Consider the following 21,732-nt stretch of genomic DNA (forward strand, 5'->3'; position numbering starts at 1 on the left):
GTTTTAACTAGGCCTTTGTGTTTAGCTGGGTCCCTCCCAGGGGAGATACTGGGCTGCAGAGAATTGGGGAGAGGGCAAATCACCAGCTAGGAAAGTTCTGAATCTCAGGAGCCAGTCTAATTGCAAAAATCCTTGTTAGCGCCAGCTAATTGCTCTTAGCTTTTCACCAAACACAAATGTTTCCTTTTCTGAAGGAATGGCAGGATCACATCAACACAAATTTAGATGAGACTGGGAATACTCCTCTCCTTTGGTGCTACACCCTTGTAACATCAGAGCTGGAGAGAGTTAAGAGTTTTGAAAAAATTCAGAACAGCTCCAGGGGCTGTCAGGACATTGCATTGTGTTCATGAGGCCAACAGGCACCTGCCTCCTCAGAGGCCTGGTTTACCTCTGCCCAGAGATGAACAAATCCCAGGACCAAGGGCCAAAGGAAAGCAAGAATCCCTTCCCAGCAAGAGACAGATCATGGGTACTGTTTCTGGCTGGTGTGAGCTCCTTTAACCAAAGCTATTGCTCAAAAGTTCAAAACCACATGCTCTGGTGTAAAGCAAAAATATCTGTAATAGAACAAGCAGGGCAGGATGTCCTCCTGTACCTCTTAGTGAAAAATTGAGTGAATTCAGATTCCTGGGTTTTTCTGGAATCTCTCATTTGCACCCTTTGCTCTTTGTAGTTTTATTATCTCTTTATATTCTCACCTTGATGGCCAGTGCAGTGATAGCAAAACATCCTGCAAACACTCAGACTAAACCTCCTCCTTCTCACCATCACCAGTACATAAAGAAGTAGATGAAAATATTTCCTGTCCTAACAATACACTGATTCCTTTTTTCTCCCCAGAATTCCAGGTAAACATTAGGGGTTTTCATTGCTGAGCTGTGCTTGCACAGAGCCAGGGCCTTTCCTGCTCCTCACAGTGCCCTGCTGGCCAGGAAGGGGGAAGGAAACCTGTCAGGGATGAGGAGAGACAGGGAAGACTGATTTGGTGATCAGAATCCAATTTTATTGTGGGATACAAACACTTATATACTATTTTAGGGAGGCTAGTAATGTTTTACTACAGTGATTTGGTCAATAATCATATAAACAAAACATACATTTTTAACATCTCTTGCTTGCAGAAATCTGATGTAATTTTCTTTTTCTGGTAAATCTGATTTGATCCTCTTGCAATCTTGATTTCATTCTCAAAGTTCTGTTTGCTATTCCCAAGGCATCATAGAACCTGAAAAATAGAAAAGCTGAAGCATCACATCCATAGTGTAACTTCTGTTTAAGTTCTCCTTTGTGCAGAGCACCTCTGAAGGTTGTTTCAAGCTGCTGCTGCTGATGCCTCCCAAGCAGGGAGAGAGAGGCTTGCAATAAACACTTCGGGCAGCAGATGGGAGCAGCAGCCTGGATTTGCTGGATTTGTGCTGCAAGCACCACCTGGAGAGAGGAATGCCTATGGAATTTGCAGGGAACCCCCGATGAGGGGAGAGAATGATGCATCTGACTCTATCTTATCAGAAGGATAATTAATTACTTTATTATACTATATTATTCTGTACTACATTACTATACTGTATTACACTATTACTATATTACACCATATTATACTACATTATTACTATATTATACTGTATTACACTATATTAATACTATTAGAATTACTATAATTATTATATACATTACACTATATTCCCTCCCCCTGACGAGGGGAGAGAACGATGCATCTGACTCCATCTTATCAGAAGGCTAATTAATTATTTATTATATTACGATACTATATTACACTATATAATGCTATATTACACTATATTATTACTATATTACACATCATTATACTATTACTATATTACACAATATTTCACAATTATACTATATTACACTATATTACACTACATAATGCTATATTACACAATATTACACTATATTTTAATATATTACACCATATAATACTATAATATTACTGTGTTACACTATATTATTACTATTTTACACTATATTACCTCCCCCCAATGAGAGAAGGGAATGATGCATCTGACTCCATCTGATCAGAAGTCTAATTAATTACTTTAAAATACTATATTACTTTAATATAAATGACTTTAAATTTTTTGTTAAGAATATTAAAATGTTAAGAATATTAAAATTTAATATTTTAAATAAATGTCAATATTACTCTAACATTAATTACTTTATTACTAATTACTTTAATATTAATTACTTTAAATACTATATTGTCCTATACTATATTAAATTACATCTAAATTAAATCTGCCAAGCACTCAACCCTGCACACCCTGCACAGAATCTCGTGGCTGTCAGTGACAGTCCTGACACAGACACACACACTTGGCCCTGACAGGCCAAGGAAACAAAACACCATCACTGTGGGTAAACAATCTCCATATTGCATTCTACTTTGGCACAACCCAGGCACAGCAAATGAAATAAGAATATTCTTGGGAAGAATTGTGCCTTGCTTTTCTCTGTGAATAAAAATGCGGGGCCTGCACACCTGGCCCTGACAGGCCAAGGAAACAAAACACCATCACTGTGGGTAAACAATCTCCACATTGCATTCTACTTTGGCACAAACACAGGCACAGCAAATGAGATAAGAATTGTTTTCCCTTTCTCTGAGGTTCAGAGAATGTGAAACCCAGAAATATTCTTGGGGAGAATTGTGCCTTGCTTTTCTCTGTGAGGAGAATCGTGGTGACAAATGCCAGCTGCTGGAGCTGCTGCTGTGTGAGGAGGAGCTGGGGGAGGCTGTGTGGGGGTGGTTCAGCAGAGCTGCAGGACTGTGTCACAAGCACAGAATGTCACAATGCTGGAGGCATTTCTGGAGATGGAGCTGCAAAATTCACTGGCAGTGGAGAATGGTGTGATAAGGCTGAGGGGTGTCTCCTTACTTCTATTCACTTCTGCATCACAATCTGCTCTGCCCACATATTTTCCCCACTACCCCAATCTAAAGACTGCTACCCTATTCTGGAACATCCATTTCCACCCATTATTCACCCATGTCCATAACAATTTTTTTAGAAGCCTGGATTTGCTGTGCCCTGCTCCTGTCAAACCTGACCCACAGCATGAATCTCTATTTAGAGACCATAAACATTTAGAGGCCATAACTTCCATGCTGAGCCAGTGATTTACCATCCTAGAATTTAAGTAATCCCAGACTTAATCCTGATTCATCTCTGACTTCCTGGCCTGCTCCACCTTATCAGTTTGGCACTTTTCCCACCCACATCCAGTCCTTCTGCATTCACAGCTGCTCTGCTCTGCTGTGTCAGGGTTCCACTGCCCAGGACAGGTTCAGCCACCTCCAGGTGCCAATTAAAATGCACAGCCCCCTGTTCCCTCAGTGAGAAAACTCATTCTTGGGAATTCTCGTGGATGCATCACTCTGAATTTCCTCCAAACACTTGGATGACAGAGCTGCCAGGGAGTGAACCTGATTTCTGAAGGCAACAGGCCTTGACTCTTGTTTTCCGTTCCCTGACTACAAATCCACCTCTGTTTCACACTCCTGCGAGTAAAAGGAACTTTGTAATGGATTTGTATGGATTTGTAAAGGTTTTAAGCAGAGTGTACAACCTTATGTATTAAACAGCACCAATTTAATGCACCAATTTGAGTGAACCTGACTTCTGAAGGCAACAGGCCTTGATTCCTGTTTTCTGTTCCTTGACTACAAATCCACCTCTGTTTCACATTCCTGCAAGTGTAAAGAAATTTTTAATGGATTTCTGTAGATTTGTGAACCTGACTTCTGAAGGCAACAGGCCTTGATTCCTGTCTTGTGTCCCTGACTACAAATCCACTTCTATTTCACATTCCTGCAAGTATAAAGAACATTTTAATGGATTTGTATAGATTTGTAAAGGCTCTAAGTAGGGTGTACAACATTATGTATGAAACAGCACCAATTTAATGCACCAATTTGAGTGACCCTGACTTCTGAAGGCAACAGGCCTTGATTCCTGTTTTCTGTTCTCTGTCTACAAACCCACTTCTATGTCACATTTCTGCAAGTATAAGAAGTTTTTAATGGTGGTTTTTTCAACCACACCCTTTTTATTTTATATAACCCTTCACCATCTCATCAGTCCAGTTTCTCACTACTTAAGGCATATTCTCACCTTATTATATTCTCACCATTCTTATATTATATAAATATAAGTTTATTATTTTCTGCTTAACACCTGTGTATTGTATTTTTACATCAATCCAAGCTTCTTCCAAGGCTGCAGATCAAATCCTTCAGTGTCTGTGGAGGTTTCTGTTTTTCTGATTGCCACAAGGAGCCATGGAGACTTTGTGTACTGTTGTAACTTTCTGTTCTGGGAGTTCTTTCTCCCTCATTATCTCAGTGTAACTCAGGGACTGTCACCATGATATTTTCTGAAAAATCCCTTTGCCAGGATTTCTTCTCCTGGCATGATGAGAAGCCTCAGCCTCTCCATGTTTTGCTTCTCTGGAACGTGATCTGGAGATTATTTATCCAAATATGTGAATTGTTTTTAAGTAATGGCCAATCACAACCAGCTGTGTCAGACTCTGAAGAGTCAGTCATGGGTTTTTATTATTCATTCTTGTTTTGGCTTCTGATGTCTCCTTTCTCCTTCTTTAGTATAGTTTTGGAATACATTATAATATAATGTAATAATGTAATGTAATGTAATGTAATGTAATGTAATGTAATGATATAATATAATATAATATAATATAATATAATATAATATATCAGCTTTCTGAGAACTTGGAGTCAAATTCTCATCTCTCACCTCATCTTGCAGACCTCACAACTTCTCAAGGGCCATCCCAGCTCACGCCCTGGCCTGCCAGATTATTCCAGTTCTTTGTTCCTTCCTCTCAAGCAGAACCACTCAGTGTCACCTGGGCACATCCTCATTCCTGACTCCTTGTGGCTCTTCCTGTACAAAGGGGTAGGAAATACCACAGCAGTGAATTACAGCATCCACTGTAGGAATATGGATTTGTAGGGAATTCTCCAAGCCTGGCAGAAGGCTCACACACAGTGTGTACATCTGTGTGCAAACCTGGAGATGAGAAATGCTGAATTAGAAATGCCATGGGACAGGACAGACATTGCTGAGAGAGAATGGAACTAGAAACACGTTTCAAAGGATGGTTTTATAAATGACGCTAAATACTTTGGAGAAATAGAACTATGAAAGATGCATAAATGACACTAAATACTTTGGAGAAATAGAACTATGAAAGATGCACTGTAGTAAGACCCACGAGGGGTAATTTTAGATTATTGGCTTTAAGGCATTTACAGCATTGTGTGGCAAAAGCTGATAGGCCAAGAAACATTTATTAATATATTGAAATTAGGAAATACTGGCTTTTGATTGTGATGGTGTGAATTATAACAGCTGTATTGTCTCACCCTTCACACAAGATTGAAAATGGAATAAAAAGTTTTAAAATACCTCTCAGTTACCCCATTTCTGGGTCAGAAAAGGGATTAATCCAACAATCCACAAACCATTCCAGCTCTGACAATGGTGATGTGTGTCAGCATGTCCAGGAGCCTAAACCCTTTGTTACCCTTCACACACTGATTTCTTATCACCATTGGGACTAGATTTTGGAAGCTGGTAAGGCTAAATCTCACAATCTTTATACTCTCTTAAAAGTTAAATAGCAACTCAGCATAGACTCTATTATACCATCCCTTGCAGCCAGGTGTTTGACTGAAATAATAGAAATGGAAATAATAGAAAATTACATTTCCTCTGGCCTAATCTGTCCTGCTGCATACCTCTGGCCCAGGTACAGAACTCTGCTATGTCTGTCCCATTCTTGCTGTTCCAGTACATTTTGCCATCACCCACCCCCATTAACCCTCATTCCTGGCCAGGTTTGACCCCAGCTCAAGGCAGGAATTTGCACAGTGCAAGGATCAGCTAAAATTTCTTACCTTGGTAAGATGAGGGTTATTAAAGCAGAGAATTTGGTGGTCCTTATTCAGAATAGCCAACTGAGCTCACTCCTGTCTGTGAAGGTGCTGGGAAACCTGATTCCAGTTTCCAGAGGCATTGGGAAGGGGAGCTCCATGGAGAAGAGAGATTTTCCCGTGCTCAGGATGTTCCAGGGGCTGCAGAACCTGTGCAGGTCTTTGTTCTGCACTGGGAGCCCTGCACTGTCCTGTCTCCCAAGGGGTCAAATTTCACAGGTTAAACCTGTTCAGCAGTGACTGAGAAATCAGATAGCAGCAGAGGATTAAGCCTCACAGAGGGGAAATGCTGCAAAAATGAAGATTAATTTACCCCGTCACCTAATTCAGCACTCTGATTTCATGGGACCAGCGTCATCTGTGCTCTCTGAAGTGATTCAAAAGGGCTGGTTTATTTCAGAATTTACTTTCTCTGAGTCTTACATCTAAATCTGTGTCCTTTTCCATTGATCTAAAATTATTTGATTACTTTTGCCTAAGTAACTAGTTAAGTAGATTGTAACTAACTCAATTTCCCAGAATGCTTCAGCTGAACTTTCACACCAATCTTTGTCTGAAAATTCTTCATATCTCACAGATTCTTCTTGTCTGGCCCTTTTCCAGTAACCTTTTACTGGCCAGTTTTGAGCATGATGTTGTCTTCTTGTTCTCTTTTCAAATCTGTATTCTTAAGGAATGAAATTGCAATAAAGCACATACCACCATGAAAATGCCTCCCCCATAAATGTTTTCACTGGGTTCAGCATAGCATGCAGCAAACACACCTGTGAACAACAGCTCAGCAATGTGCTCAGGCCTTGGGGTCCTTGGCAAGAAACTTTCTCCAGCAGGGCCAGAATTGCAGAAAAAGGTCTTTATTTCTTCAGTGGTCCCCAGTCTGTGTCCCTTTCATGATGATTGTGAGGCAGATTGTAAGACCCGAAATGAGGGATGTGGGACTCCAGGTGGCTCTTCAAAATACAGTTTATTGTACAAAAAAATGCAGTTTATTGTGTACAAAATACAGTTTATTGTATCCAAAATGCAGCTTATTGTATCCAAAATGCAGTTTATTGTACACAAAATGCACTTTATTCCATCCAAGAGGTTACAACAGTCCAGGGTTGTGGGTGACAGAGCTGCACCTACAACTGTCAGCTCCAGAGACACTTAGTTTAGGTTACAATGCATTATATACCTTTGTTTTGGTTCCAATGCATCCTTTACTTTTCTTTTGGTTACAATGCATTATTTACTTTTCTTTGCTGGGCATCTTCACACAGTAGAACCAATCTGTACCTTAACTTTTATCTATAGCCTGTCATAACTACTGTAATTACCATATTCATGTTACTGTTCTCCAATCACTCAAAGTCAGTACATTACAATTTAAGCTGGAAGTTGTTTTTCAGTTTTCTTGCAGTGGAAAATTCTGAGACCTTTTTTCTACTTGCAACTTCGCTGACTTGTTTGCCTGTCTATCTTTGTGCTTGGTAAAAACATTTTCTTGTTTGAGGTGGGTTTATCCTTTGCTCTAAGCCATAAAAACCCCTTCTAACTAACACACCCTTTGCCTCCTTGGTTATCCAGTAAGACTGGCTCAGCAATTCTTTTCTTCTATACCAAAACTTGCTTCCATCTCTATTCCTTCATCAGACTCTGCATTCCAAAATCTTTCTGCTAAGCATCTGTGAGACTTTCTTGTCAAACTTTCATCCTTCCCAAGAGCAGATGAGGGAAGCTTCAGACAGAGAAGAAGAAAGGCCTCACACTCTTTGTTTGAGGAGCTTGCCTCTGGCTGTGCTGGTGCACAGGGCACATCCTCTTCACCAGGACGCTGCTGGAGCTCAGCTCTGTGTCCCAGTAGTACTCTGGGGACAGCAGCCGGGTGGGTTTGTGCTGCAGGAGGTACCTGTTGAGGTGGCTCTCGTGGTGCCAGGGACCCTCAATGCCATTTTCTCTGTCCTGCAGCAGCCCTGCAGAGCAGGCTCTGCTCAGCTTGTACACCTCAGCCACGCTGCCCCCATAGAAGCTGGCAGTGTAGTGGAAGTCCCCTTGTCCCTCAGGGACGGCAGGTTGTGACTCAGAGTGTTTCACAGAGGCTTTGTCCTCCTGCTGTGGGGTGACCTGCCAGGAGCTGATGGTGGCCACCAAGGCATCGATGATCTCCACGCCAATGTGTGCCAGGAGCTGGACATTGATATCCACGGAGTACAGATAATCCACCTCGTGCTGGAACTGGCTCTGGATGTAGGAGCTGAGGATGTCCATGCGGCTCCTGGAGATGTCCTGCCACCTGGGGTCATGCTGGACAGGGATGACAAACAGGTGGTTCTCAGGGGCCATCTGAAGGTGGGAGACCTTCTCGGGACAGTCTGTGAACAGGTAGAAGTTCACGGGGTGCCCAGCAAGGAAGTATTTGTTGGCAGAGCTCATGAACCCTTCGATGAACTGGACATAGCTAAGAGACATGGAAAGGAAGAGAATGGAGAAGTTCCTCCTGCTGAGGAGTGACAGCTTTTCAAATTCATTTTCTTTGTCTTTTTCTATCTATTGCTCCTTTTTATGATGTTAGTGTCCTTTATTTAACACAGCTGCTGGGTTTTTCTCTGCAAAGAGTTTTGTTATTTTGCCTTTTATTATACCTTTTTGTTTCCAACACTACCACAGAAGTGATTTTATGCCTTCTAAACTAGCTGAGCTATCTTGGGTGTGATATAAATCTCCAAGAGCTTATGAGACCTGGCTCAAAGAGGAAAATATTACTCTGCTGTGAGATGTTTTCACTCTTTGGCCAATTGGGGTCAAGCTCTGTGGAGATTCTGGAAAGAGTCAGGAGTTTTCATTATTATCATTTTAGCATTCAGTAAATATCTTTTCTGTATCTTTTAGTATAGTATAGTATTTTTAACATAATATATAACAATTAATTATATAGATAATTAATTATATATATAATTTATATTTATATGATTATATTTATATATTATATTTAATTATAATATATAATTATAATTATAATATATAAAATATTATATATAATATATTAGTTTATATAATATGTATAATATTATATTATAATATAATAATATTATATAATAATATTATATAATTATATACATAATTATATATTATACATATATAATTTGTATAAATATTATATATATAATTTTCATTATTATCTTTTAGCATTCAGTATCCTTTCTGTATCCTTTAATATAGTATTTTTAATATAATATATAATAATTAATTATATATATTTAATTATTATATATTACATTAAATATATATAATAAATTAATAATAAAATAAAAATAATATTAATAAAGTTAATAAAAATATATAATAATAAAAATAATTAATAGAATTAATAATAATAAATAGCATTATAAAGTAATAAATTAGCCCTCTGAGACCATGGAGTCAGATTCATCATTCCTGCCTCCATCCCTTGCAGATACAATCATGCTCCACCAGCAGTACTGCAGAGAGGTTTAACTATTTGACAAGAAACAAAGGACAAACCAGTACTTTTCAACAGCAAAAGTGACCACTCCAGTGACCAGGTTCTTCTGCAGATATTGAGCATCCAGGATGTCTCTGCTGAACGTGCCTTCCCAGACAATTGGAGCCAGCCATGGTGTCAGCACCAGCACATCCCTCCTCCTGCAAGGGTTGGGAATGAAGGCAGGCTTGAGATGGCCCAGGAAATTCATCAAAACAAACACAGACGTAACACTGAATTAATCATTCCAGTCTCACTTTGAAATCACAGCACAGGTTTCTGATTGAAGCACAGATTTCTGAATAGGCAATTCCAGAAAATAATTTATCCCAGTGACCTAAAATGTTAATTCCACAGGCGTTTATACATCAGGTATGATGGTGACTGCCATCACAAAAAATAGTATTTTGACTTTTTAGCTTCTGAGTTGTGACAGAGGATGCAAAAAACTGAATTAAGATAAAATTAAACCAAAGTATTTTCAACTTTCATCATCGTTACTCAGTTTCCTTTCTGAAAGTAACAAATTACAGATTCTTCATCTATGCATTTTTGATGGTTTCTGGAAGAATTGCTTTTCTAATCAGGCTTTCTATTTCATTCAGTCTGGCTCTCGGCTATCCTGTCAGTGCCACTCTGTGTTTCTGACATCAATGGGATTTCATGGTCATGATATTCCATTGTGCCAGAGCAGGTGTACTTACCATGGAAGCATCAGAGATGTTTCATCTATTTTTCTGCAAATGAAAATGAAAAAAATATTGGAAATATTATATAGGGAGAAATAAAAGGTACATTAATGCACCATGGTGCAGAAGTTTTAGATTTTCTTTTTCTGAGAAATGAGCCCCACAAGAGATCTTTGTGTGGTTCAAAGTCAATGAGCATCCAGACTCCACCACAAACACTATTTTATTATTTATATGAGTTCATATACAATGCGAGCCTGCAGGGTGACTCATATCAAAATGGAAATTTGCACTTCCAGGGCATGGATCTGGTGCCTAAAAATGAGTCTTTTAGGTGAGTGTTGTCCTCATGGCCTGGACTGATCCTTTGGTAAACTCTTTCCTGTGGTGGTGTTTGCAGGGGTACCAGGACGAGGGAAGAGATGAGAATCTTGGCTCCATGTTTCAGAAGGCTGATTTATTATTTTATTATATATAATATATTAAAAGAAAATTATATGTTAGAACTATACTAAACGAATAGAAGACAGGATTTAATCAGAAGGCTTGAAAGGAAAGAAATGGAATCATAATAAAATCTTGTGACTGACCAGAGAGTCTGAGCCATCTGACTGTGATTGGCCATTAATTAGAAACAACCACATGAGACCAACCACAGATGCACCTGTTGCATTCCACAGCAGCAGATAACCATTGTTTACATTTCATTTCTGAGGCCTCTCAGCTTGTCAGGAGAAAACATCCTAACAGAAGGATTTTTCATTAAATATGTCCGTGACGCTCTCCTGTATGTCCATACCTCTTTTATTACTTTTTCATTTTGCAGAATGAACTTACAGGACTGAATCGTCTCCAGGGGAGGCTTTGTGTTCCTGAGCTCTGGCTGGGGAGAAAGGGTAGTGGTACCTTGGACAGGATAAGAAGGCAATGAGTCAGTGATAAAAACAAAAATCAACCTCTCCTCCACTTCCTTTGTGACTGAAACTATAAAACAAATCTAAAAGAGCACATTTTTGTGGGGTTAGTATGGTGATGAGGATTTGCAAATCTCAGCTGTTTCAAGACAGGATGCGAAAAATGCCTATTTTATTATTTGCTTTGGCAAATATTAAAATGAATATTATATGTGTTATGTCAGAAAGTGATGCTGTATTAATTTCCTTAAGTAGTGTGTTAAATAGAGTTTTAGGTTATAACATAATGTTAAAATAGAAACTATGCTATGTAAGAGACTTTTTAAAGAGAGGACTCAGCAGCCACAGGACACCTGAATCTTTCAGACAAAGAAAATTTATTGCTCCATTTTCAGAAGAAATTAACTTCTTCCCACCTTGCTCAACCCTGAAGAAGCTGTTAGGATTAAGAGGAAGAAGCTGACACTGACCAGACAGAATGCTGTGTTTGAATGGAATTTCTGCATCATGTATGAGGTGTATGAATATGTAACAGGCTGTTGCTTTTAAGGGTTAATCCTCTGTTAACGTGGGTCCTTTTTCAGGCTTATTTTGCCCAGAAAAGGTACCTGGACTGTCCATAACTCTTTGTTTTTATTGTCTTGCATTGTCCTAAATCCAAACTGTCCAAATTTTTATTACTCTAATTATATTACTATTTTTATAACCATTTTATTACTATTAAATTTTTAAAATTTTATTAAAAAGTGATTAGTGTTTTTCACACAGGAGTTTAGCCTAAAGTTATCTGAAGATCAATCAGTTCTGAGGATCTGTGAATGATTTAATTTGCCCCAGACTGTTTGCACCAAAGGAAATGTGTGTGCTTTGAGCAGAACTTGGTCTCAGCTGATGCCAGAACTCCTCTGCAGCTGCCTCTTGAATCCAGATGTTCACAGCATCCCTTGGCTCTGGCCATTCTGTGGGATCTGAGTGTAAATTTAAACAAAAATGTGAGCATTTGTGCTCACATTTGAGCATTTGATGCTCTGCTGCAGAGAAAGAATGGCTGAAAATTTGTCCTGATTCCTACAACTGGAACAGATCTTCAATATTGTTCCAGCCAACTCTGAATTAACCCCACCTGCTCTGATTTCAGGCTCCAGAACACTGAATACACACCTGTCCTGGTTTGAAAGGAAGTGAGATTTTGGGAGTTGGAAGTCAAACCAATCAGTGCTGAGATTTGAATATTGGCATGAAACCAACCACCACGAAACAACATTTTTAGATTGAAGAATACTTGAAATATTCTAGATATTTTATGTATATATATATATGTATGTATATATATATGTGTACGTATATAAAAATATTACATATAATATATATTATATATATATAAAAATAATCTATGTAAAATGTATATTTATATATATAATATATTATATATATTATATGTAATTATTCAGACTTTTAGAATTTCACAGCAAAGGTTAAAAGCGTCCACACCTTGCTTATTTTCATATTTTGAATGTAAAAGGAGATTTTGAATTTGTGTAAATTCAAAGCTTACATTGTACCTGCATTAGTTAGAAGAAACCTGTCTGAGTCTGGGCAGTAGAAAGAAATTCTTGTTGAGAATAATTATCAAAGGTTAAACACCCACCAGATTGCACCAGTGATCCCTGCTGTCACTAGAATAGCCAGGCCATGTAATTTTGTCATTCCCATCTCCTTAGTGCTGCAAAAAAACAATTGTGAACTCTGGATTGACAGCAAAGAGGGGGAAAAACCCAAAACAAACACAAAAACAAAAAGGCAGCAAGTACTGGTTATGAAATACTGAATAAGTATTTTGTTTTGCACTGCAAGTTTGGACATAATACAGAAAAAAATTAGTTTTTCTAGATAGAAAGTTTTACATCTAGATATTTATAACACATGCTACATCTTTACACACTGAGCTCTCATTCTACAATAGTATAGTAAACCATTTTTAATTGTTCAAAGCAATAATTCTCATATCAGATTTTCTCTGAATAAGGTTTTATTTTTTTTCCCCAGCCAGTGCCCTCTCTGATCTTTGTCTTTCTTTCTTCCTTTCCCTCTGTCTCCGCCTTTTTCTGTTGTTTTTCTATTATATTTTGTTATTTTATTTTTTAATTTTATTTTATTTATTTTTGTCTAGCTCTCCTTTTTGACTTTGCCGCCTTGGTTTTCCTGCTCTGCCCCTCACTGCTCAGTTCTCTTTTTTTCTAATTTGAAAGTCACAATCCTTTTCTCTGGCTCAGCTTCTCCATCCATTCTGGGGCTGTTCACAGCTGGGGTTCAGCCACATCTTCCTTTGTCCCAGCCTTCTGAAAAGTCTCTGGGGCATTCTGTTTGTCAATATTGACCATCCTCTGATTTCAGCATCTCCTGCTGTCACCCGTTTCTCAGCCTAATTTCTTATCTATATCACAATTTTACAAGCTATGAATTCTACAGCATTTCACTAGCAAGCTACAAAATGGCCCCGTCTCTCTCTCTACAAGGTCTTTTAGGGGAAAAAAACTTATCCAATTTAGAAATGACACCTCAATTATTTTTACTTTTAACCCCATAAACAACCAGTTGTGGCCCACAATGTGGGTTTTTTTTATCCAATTACACAAAACCACCCAAACCCATGGAGGAGAAGGAGAAGGTGAAGGAGAAGAAGGAGAAGGAGGAAAAGGGAAGGAGGAGAAAAAGGAGGAGAAGAAGAAGAAGGAGAAGAAAAAGGTGAAGGAGGAAAAGGAGAAGGGGGAGAAGGTGAAGGAGAAGAAAAAGAAGAAGAAAGGAGGAGAAAGAAGGAGAAGGTGAAGGAGGAGAAAGAAGGAGAAGGTGAAGGAGGAGAAAGGGGAGAAGGTGAAGGAGGAGAAAGGGGAGAAGAAGAAAGAGAAGAAGCAAGGAGGAGAAAGAAGGAGAAGAAGGAGGAGAAGGAGAAAGATAAGAAGAAGGAGGAGAAGGTGAAGGAGGAGAAGAAAGAAAAGAAAGGAGAAGAAAGAAGGAGGAGAAGAAAGAAGGAGGAGAAGGACCAGCCTCCACTCTAAAACCTCCATCTTGCTCTATATATATTACTATATTCTAAACCCTTAAACTCTAAGTTTTCCACCCTGTGATATTACACACTTCTATCCAAACTCCACACTCACAATCCCAGTTCTGTCATTCCATTTTGGGAGCTTCTCCACAGCCTCAGGTCAAATGCAGTGTTCTCTTGGAGGTCAGTGCCTGTCAGCACAGAAAATCCAAAATTCTCATTTCCCAGGGTTCCAGCACTCACCTGTGGTTCTCCCAACGCTCACACCCCAGCAGCTGCAGCTCTCTGCTGCTCCCAGCCCTGCTGAACCAGTACCAGCTCCCAGATCCTCCTGTGTGTGTGTCAGCCCTGGGCTCGGGGCCAGCAGGAGCCTCCACCCCAATCCTCACCTTTTGTGGGAGTGCTGACACCTGAGCAATGGGGAAACAACAAGAAACCTGCAGCAGCCAGTTATTCCCTGGCACTGCAACCTGTGTGGGTTACCTAAAAACAGAGCCAGAGCAAATTAAGAGGATGAAAAGTGGTTTTATTGATTGAATATGGGTGTGTATTGAATGTTTGGGTGCGTTCTCTCTGGGCTGTATCTCACTCTAAGCTGGAGTCACGTGCAGTGAGTTGGATTTCCCCTCTGAATGGTGTCTTTCACACCTAAAAATATTATTGATACTTAATTCTTGGGTACTGCTGTCTCTGTGGAACCTCAAGTAATATTAAAGACCAGTGCAATAATTATTTAATGTCATGGTTGAGATGGAGAGAACAAAAACCAACGCACTCCATTTTCAGAAGGCTTCAAACAGTTCTTATTATGGCATGCATGCTTTTGAGACATTCTTTAAAATCTCATAAGTTTACTCATAGGTCACCAGAGACAAACAAATTGCTCATTGGAATAGGCAGTTGAAGTTTCTCTTATTTATCCTTCTTTCTTTCTTGGTAAACGACCTTGGTAGGAAATTCTTTCAGGGGTAAACATGGGTCCTCTTCTCCAACTTCTCTCTGGCTCACAGAAGTCACTGTGAAACCTCTTCCACAATTTAATTTAGGGAGAAACTAAGGCACTGATAAGTGAAGAATTTTACTTGTCAGAGCTCCCCATCATGAGCCACCAGCAAAGTACAAATATCCTGAGTTCTGCTCTGTTGCCTTGTCACACAGAGAGCAGTGACTTGGGAAAAGGGAAAACAAAAAAGTATGAAAGTGCTACAATAGTTAGCACATAAAAGAATTAACAAGCAAACAACCAACAGCAGCAGAGCAACACTTTCCATGAGGTTTAGAAAAAAGAGGGGAAATTATTCCCTCTAATTCTGTTCCCAGCTCTCTTGGGCTTTGAAGGATAATGTACTGGGAGATATTTTAGCATCCTGGGAAATCTCCTGTTCAGCTGAAGTGACAAAAGCCTGCAGGAACTGTTTGTGCTCACAGCTTTTAACAAAGCAGCCACCAACAAAGCAGCTTCCAGCCACTGGAGAGAGACAGAACAGCACAGGGGTAAGGTTTAGCTTAATAGAAGAGAGAAAAGCATTGATATGATCTCTTGTTAGACAAAAAGCTTTTAATTTATTTTTCTTTAGGTTTGTTAGAGCTGTTTCTTCTCATCTGATCTCACCTGAGCTCTGAAAATTCCAACATAAGTTGTGAGTGTCCTGGAAATGGCATTCCCAGTTTTTATCGAGAATTGGAGCAGGCCAAGGGAGAATGGCTTCGAACTGAAAAGGAATAAGTTTAGATTAGATATTGGAAAGAAATTCTTCCCCGGAAGGGTGGGCAGGCCCTGGCACAGGGTGCCCCTGGATCCCTGGAAGTGCCCAAATCCAGGTTGGATGGGGCTTGGAGCAGCCTGGGATAGTGGAAGGTGTCCCTGCCATGGCAGGGGTGGGTTGGGATGGGCTTTAAAATTCTTCCAACCCAAACCAGTCTGTGATTTTGTGATTCTGTGATTTTGTGATCCTGTGGTTTTTTGATTTTGTGATACTGTGAGCAGTTTTCAAGAGAAACATGGACATGTTTCTCAAAGTGTGAGAGAGAAGAGAGAGGGATCACTTGGATTTAACAGATTAAAAGAAAAGAAATATGGAAATTTCTAATTGTACTTTATGTGCTTTTAAAAATCTTACAACCTCTGTTGAGAGTATAAGATAAATATAACCTTTCCCTCACACTCTCTCTGTGTTTTCTATGTAATAGCAGTGCTTCTGAACATGTTTATGTGGTAAAAAAGGCATTTTTATTCTACTTTCAGTGGACTAGAATTTAAAAAAATATTCACCATTATTTTTACATTGAAAAGCTTAATTCTTGAAATATGGAAATTCTCTTTCTGTGTCACCTGAGAGTGATCTGTTAGTTGAGGGCAGGTACCTGAAATGCTCCAGTTAATCACCCTTTTAAAATTAAAAGTAGTGTCAGTCAATTCTGACACTTGAAATTCTTGTAATTTAAAATTAAAGTAGTGCTAGTCAATATTCTAAGGTGCTTTAAAGCCTATAATAGAATAGGCTATAATTTTTCTTTTCTCTTTTTGATATTATTTTGGTTCAGGCACTTTTCAGTTATGGTTTGTATTCTATAGCCTGCTAAATCACTTAAACTAGGTTTTTTCCTTGTACTGCTTGAATTTCTACTGGCTACATTGAAAAATAAGTTACCTGCCTTTCCTGTAGTATTAAGGTGATTTAAGTTGTACCACAACTTAGATCTCATAGAAGACTGGGAGATGTGAAAGCCATTCTTATAAATCAAATTGTATTTAGTATTCTGTCACTTTATTATTTGGCAGCAGTCATGTACTTGCAATGAAATATGTAAGTTATGTAATCAGATTGATTCTACACAGATTATCTATATGCAAGAGAAAAATCTAATTTGAAATAAATATTTTTAAACTCACATAAATAATGATATCACAAAAATACATATTTCTTTTTCTTCAGAACATTAATGGATTTTTTTCTCTCACTGTTTCATATGAAAAATATTTTGTGAATAACAAATACTGAACATCATTCTAGAAAGTCAGTTGAATATTGGATAGGAATGTGCAGGAATATGTAAAAAAATGTTGTTTGAAATCTTCCCTAAGAAGTGAAAATAAGAGGCATAAACATCAAACTTCAGGTATTTTGTGAAAAATTAAGATTAATTCTATCAATTAATGCAAAAGACCAAACACACATTTAATAATGTTGTCTCTTCCCCTCTGACTGTGTTTTAAGTGAAGATAAGGTCTGTGAAGAAATCAGTGAAGCCTAAATATCTTCTTGGAGCCAAGATTCCAATCACCAATCCTGCTGAATCCTGCTGTAGGCCACAAAAATAATTCAGAAGTTAAATAATAAGGAATGGTTAAATAATAAGGAATGTCAATTAAATAACTGGTGTGGAATCTCTAGTTAAACTGTGTATTTGAAAGTCAGGCACGAAGAGGATGCTTGGGGGACATAATACAAAATGTTCCCTTATTTCTTTCCTTTTTGCTCCTCATACATTCTATTGTACTTGCAGGGATTTTTGTGGCAGGGAGGAATGATGAATCTGACTCCATGTTCTTCGAAGGCTTATGTTATGTTATGTTATGTTATGTTATGGTATGTTACGTTATGTTATGTTATATTAATTATACAGAAAGGATACCTACTGAATGCTAAAAAGATAATAATGAAAACTCATCATTCTTTTTAGAGTCTCGGCACAGTTTGGCCCTGATTGGCCAATGAATGAAAACAACTCACACCAGAATCCAATGAAACAATCACCTGTGGGTAAACAATTTCCAAACACATTCCAGATGAGAGAAACACAGGAGAAGAAAATGAAATAATAATTGTTCTCCTTTTTCTCTGCAGCTTCTCAGGAGAAAAATGCTGATCAAAGGGATGTCTTAGAAAATGTGAATACCACAACATTCCAGGCCTTCAAGGTCATCATGGCACAAGAAAATGACACCCACATCCATGAGTTCATCCTCCTGGGATTCCCCACCAGCAGAGAGCTGCAGGCTGTGCTGTTTGTCATTTTCCTGGCTGTGTATTTGCTGACTGTCACCGAGAACATGGTCATCATCACCTTGATCATCACCCACCCCCAGCTCCACAAGCCCATGTACTTCTTCCTGGGCCACCTCGCTTTCCTTGAGGCCTGCTACATCTCAGTCACCGTTCCCAAGCTGCTGCTCACCTTAGTGGTGAGGAACAAGAGCATCTCCCTCACGAGCTGCATGGCCCAGCTGTACTTTTTCATTGCCCTGGTGTGCACTGAGTGTGTCCTGCTGGCGGCCATGGCCTACGACCGCTACGTGGCCATCTGCGCCCCGCTGCACTACGCCCTCGCCATGGGCCACAGGGCCTGCCTGCAGCTGGCCACGGCCTCCTGGCTGCTTGGCTTCCTCATAGCTGTGCTCAAGGTCTCCTTCATCTCCCAGCTCTCCTTCTGTGGGCCCGGGGTCATCAACCACTTCTTCTGTGACATCAGCCCGCTGCTCAACCTCTCGTGCGCCCAGCGGCGCCTTGCTGAGATGGTGGATTTCATCTCGGCCTTGTTCACTTTGCTGATCCCCCTCTCTGTCATCATTGTTTCTTACACCTGCATAATCAGGACTGTTTTGCTCATCCCCAAGGCTCAGAACAGGAAGAAAGCCTTCTCCACATGTGCTTCTCACCTGGCTGTGGTCATCATTTTCTTCTCAGCAACTCTCTTCATATATGCTCGGCCCAGGCGTGCAGACTCCAGGGATCTCAACAAGCTGGTTTCCATCATTTATACCATTGTCACCCCGATGCTAAACCCATGCATTTACTGCCTGAGGAACCAGGAGGTGAAGGACACTTTGCTGAAGGTCTTGTGTAGCAGGACTGCTCTCTCCAGAGTTTCTGCCTCTGACCACTAATGAATGCTTGGGAGATGATCTTCCAACTGAATGTGTCTGAATCCTATGAAAACCTAGGTTAGATTTTTACTTTGACAGAAAAGGTTATTGGGGTTCTCCAGTTATTGGTTATTGGAGTCAATCTGCATGTTCAGCTAAAATCTCTGAATCTATGTGAATGTAAAAGGTTTTTCTAACTGAACACATCACACATCATTCCCGAGGAGTGGAAAAAGCAATAAAAATAATTGTCTTCTCTGAATGTATTTTTTTTGTATGCATCAAAGAACAAAATTGCATTCTGACCCTGATTCAACTTAACATGAAACTAGGATTCAAGAACTTGAGGCACCAAATAAATAGTTATGTCAGCTTTCTTCACAGGAATGAGGATGGGAACTTCAGTCATTTTAGATAGCTGTGATAGGAGACCATGAAACACCACTGAGAATTCCTTCTTCATTAACTTCAAATATAACTTTGGGAAGTAGCTCAGATTCAGAAAACAAACCTTTACTTTTGGGGAAGAGGGTTAATTTGCACAGTTTAATTTCCATTTTAAGTGCTAGATGAACCTCCTGATTTTTAAATGTTATTTTCCTGTGGTCATTCAACATCACATAAGGAGATATAAGCACTAAGAGAAGAATCAGTTGCCTAAACACAGATCTTTCCTTATGGAATATTCAAAGGAGAGGGTCAGGAAGAACTTGAAGGTAATTTAACACACAGACACAAAATCTTGCATCATCAGCCTGATGGTAAATGATCCTGGGCTCTGTTTGTTACCCAGGACTACATCAACATTACTGTGCCCAGTTTGGCACTTCCCACTAGAAGAAAGACAAAAATGGAAATTCCAGCAGCGAGTTACCAAATGACAGAAGGGTGGGAGCACACAGAGAGAGACAGATGGGAGCAGTTTTTTAAGAAAAGAGAATGTTGAGGAGGTGTTTAGCTGCAGTCTGCCACCACCTGAAGAGGATTACAGAGGAGATAGAGGCAATTCTTAAGGGGGCATGCCTGAAAAGACAAAAGCAACAGGAACTTGTTCCAACAAAATTAAATTCAGATAAGATAGAGTGCGAAGCACCACAACACAGTCCCAGAAAGGTCATGAAATCTCTGTCCTTTGAGCTTTGCAAAACTTGACCTGACAAGTCAAGCTGACCACCCTGTAATATGTTTGTGACAGCAGAATGAGTTAAAATATTCTGTAATTAAAGTTCTGCCTTTCCAACCCGAGTTTTTGTAAAATTCTTTGATCTGGATGTTAAATGGAAAAGTCTGTGGCATCTCAAACTGCAACAGAAATTGATGTTTAGAGGAGTGAATCTGGTAACCACTGAGTAGATTTCAACATTGAGCAATATTTTCAATTCTATCCAGGGAATGGATGCTCTGCAGATGATCCATGTCACTCCTGGATGCAGTACTCCAGATCTGAATATATTTATAATTTATAATTGTATTGCATAACTCTGCCCATATCTCTGTTACGTCAGCTGTGCCTTGGTCCAGCTGAGAGCTGAAAGTGTCAGAGGTACTAAAATCTCTTAGGGAAGCTGTTTAAGCACTCAGACCTCACATCTAATGGCCTAAATAGCAGCTACTGAGTTGCAAATCATTGTTTTTATCCCTTTTCATAGGTTGTCACTGTTAAACCACAGCACAGCCTCCAAAACCCCATAATGAACAAACCCAATAATTTATTTTCATGGTTCATGTACCCTGAGTCATATCTTCACATCCTAGCAGGCCTTGGTAAGCACCTCTCTAGTTAATCCACATTTTCCTTGAATTATATAAATAATTATATATACTATAATTATATAAATTATAAAATTATATAAATTAAGATTATATAAATAAAATTATATAAATTAAAATTATATAAATACCAGGGAACCCAAAACTGGTCCATGGTAGTTGGACCCTCATCAGCCTAACAGAAATGAGGTAAGAACTAACACTACTCCCTTCTCCATGCACTGACATTATTTTAAAATTGTCTTTTTTATGAGGTTCCCTTACATTCTTGAGCATGCACATGTGGCTTTGGCCAGAAGTTAGAATTCAGCAGCACACCATAAGGTATGTCAAATGTCACTAGATTCTTACATATTTGCAAAATAAATCAAACTATGCCCCAACAGCCAAATAACTTCTGTAATTCCAGCTCTCCTAGATGCTAAAGTCCCATTATTTTCACTGTATGAAAAGAATTGTAATTTTAAATGTAATTAATGTAATTTAATGTAATAAATGTAATTTAAATGTAATAAATGTAATTTTAGTCATGGTTCTGGCTTAAGGAAGATATCTGATTCACATGAGACCAGCTGGAGGGAGATTTTACAAACAGCTAGCATGGAGGGGGGACCACATCAGGTTTTGTACTTTTCATGCTATAGAATCCTGCAGCAGCTCCTCAGCTCTGTTTGGGAGGCAGCTGACCTCACCAGGGGACAGATAAATGTTATCTCTGATCCTCCTTTTTCTCTGAACACATTTGTAGTGTATTATAAAATTCAGAACATGCACAGCTTGGCTATTTGTGGGTCTGAACATAACTCCAGTGTGGGTGTAACTACACTTATCCAAAATCACTCATTCCAAGAGCCATTACCAGTTAAGGTCACTGATTTAGATAAGGGCATTAAAATATTTTTCTAGATTACCTTTTGGTAAAAGACTGCCATATTCCCTGCCTCAGGGTATGTTTTTCCTTTCCTCTGCCCTATAA

The 21,732-nt window shown here is 39.1% G+C and overlaps 2 protein-coding genes across 2 annotated transcripts; one reads left to right on the forward strand and one right to left on the reverse strand.

Moving 5' to 3' along the window:
• Positions 1-7,708: 7,708 nt before the first annotated feature.
• On the reverse strand, positions 7,709-12,786 carry LOC128940033 (histo-blood group ABO system transferase 2-like). The gene is made up of 5 exons (XM_054281359.1): positions 12,722-12,786; positions 10,997-11,065; positions 10,175-10,207; positions 9,497-9,631; positions 7,709-8,426 (listed from the first exon to the last, which is right to left on the reverse strand). Exons 1-5 carry the CDS (start codon positions 12,784-12,786, stop codon positions 7,709-7,711), a joined length of 1,020 nt encoding a protein of 339 aa, XP_054137334.1.
• A 5,261-nt stretch (positions 12,787-18,047) lies between these two features.
• Positions 18,048-19,007, forward strand: LOC128940034 (olfactory receptor 6B1-like). The gene has a single exon (XM_054281360.1). It carries the CDS (start codon positions 18,048-18,050, stop codon positions 19,005-19,007), a length of 960 nt encoding a protein of 319 aa, XP_054137335.1.
• The last annotated feature ends 2,725 nt before the right edge of the window (positions 19,008-21,732 follow it).

This window comes from Melozone crissalis, unplaced genomic scaffold, assembly GCF_028551555.1.
Source record: "Melozone crissalis strain CALT ecotype California unplaced genomic scaffold, PUWL_Pcris_2 ptg000032l_1, whole genome shotgun sequence".
Taxonomy (NCBI): domain Eukaryota; kingdom Metazoa; phylum Chordata; class Aves; order Passeriformes; family Passerellidae; genus Melozone; species Melozone crissalis.

Bases quoted from the DNA above. Each gene is read 5' to 3' on its own strand.
- LOC128940033 (XM_054281359.1), bottom strand. From the start codon at position 12,786: ATGGGAATGACAAAATTACATGGCCTGGCTATTCTAGTGACAGCAGGG. The intron at 9,632-10,174 runs GTAAGTACACCT...CAACCCTTGCAG, and splicing joins ACATCTCTGATGCTTCCATG to GAGGAGGGATGTGCTGGTGC. The intron at 8,427-9,496 runs GTACTGGTTTGT...CATGTCTCTTAG, and splicing joins GTCACTTTTGCTGTTGAAAA to CTATGTCCAGTTCATCGAAG.
- LOC128940034 (XM_054281360.1), top strand. From the start codon at position 18,048: ATGGCACAAGAAAATGACACCCACATCCATGAGTTCATCCTCCTGGGA.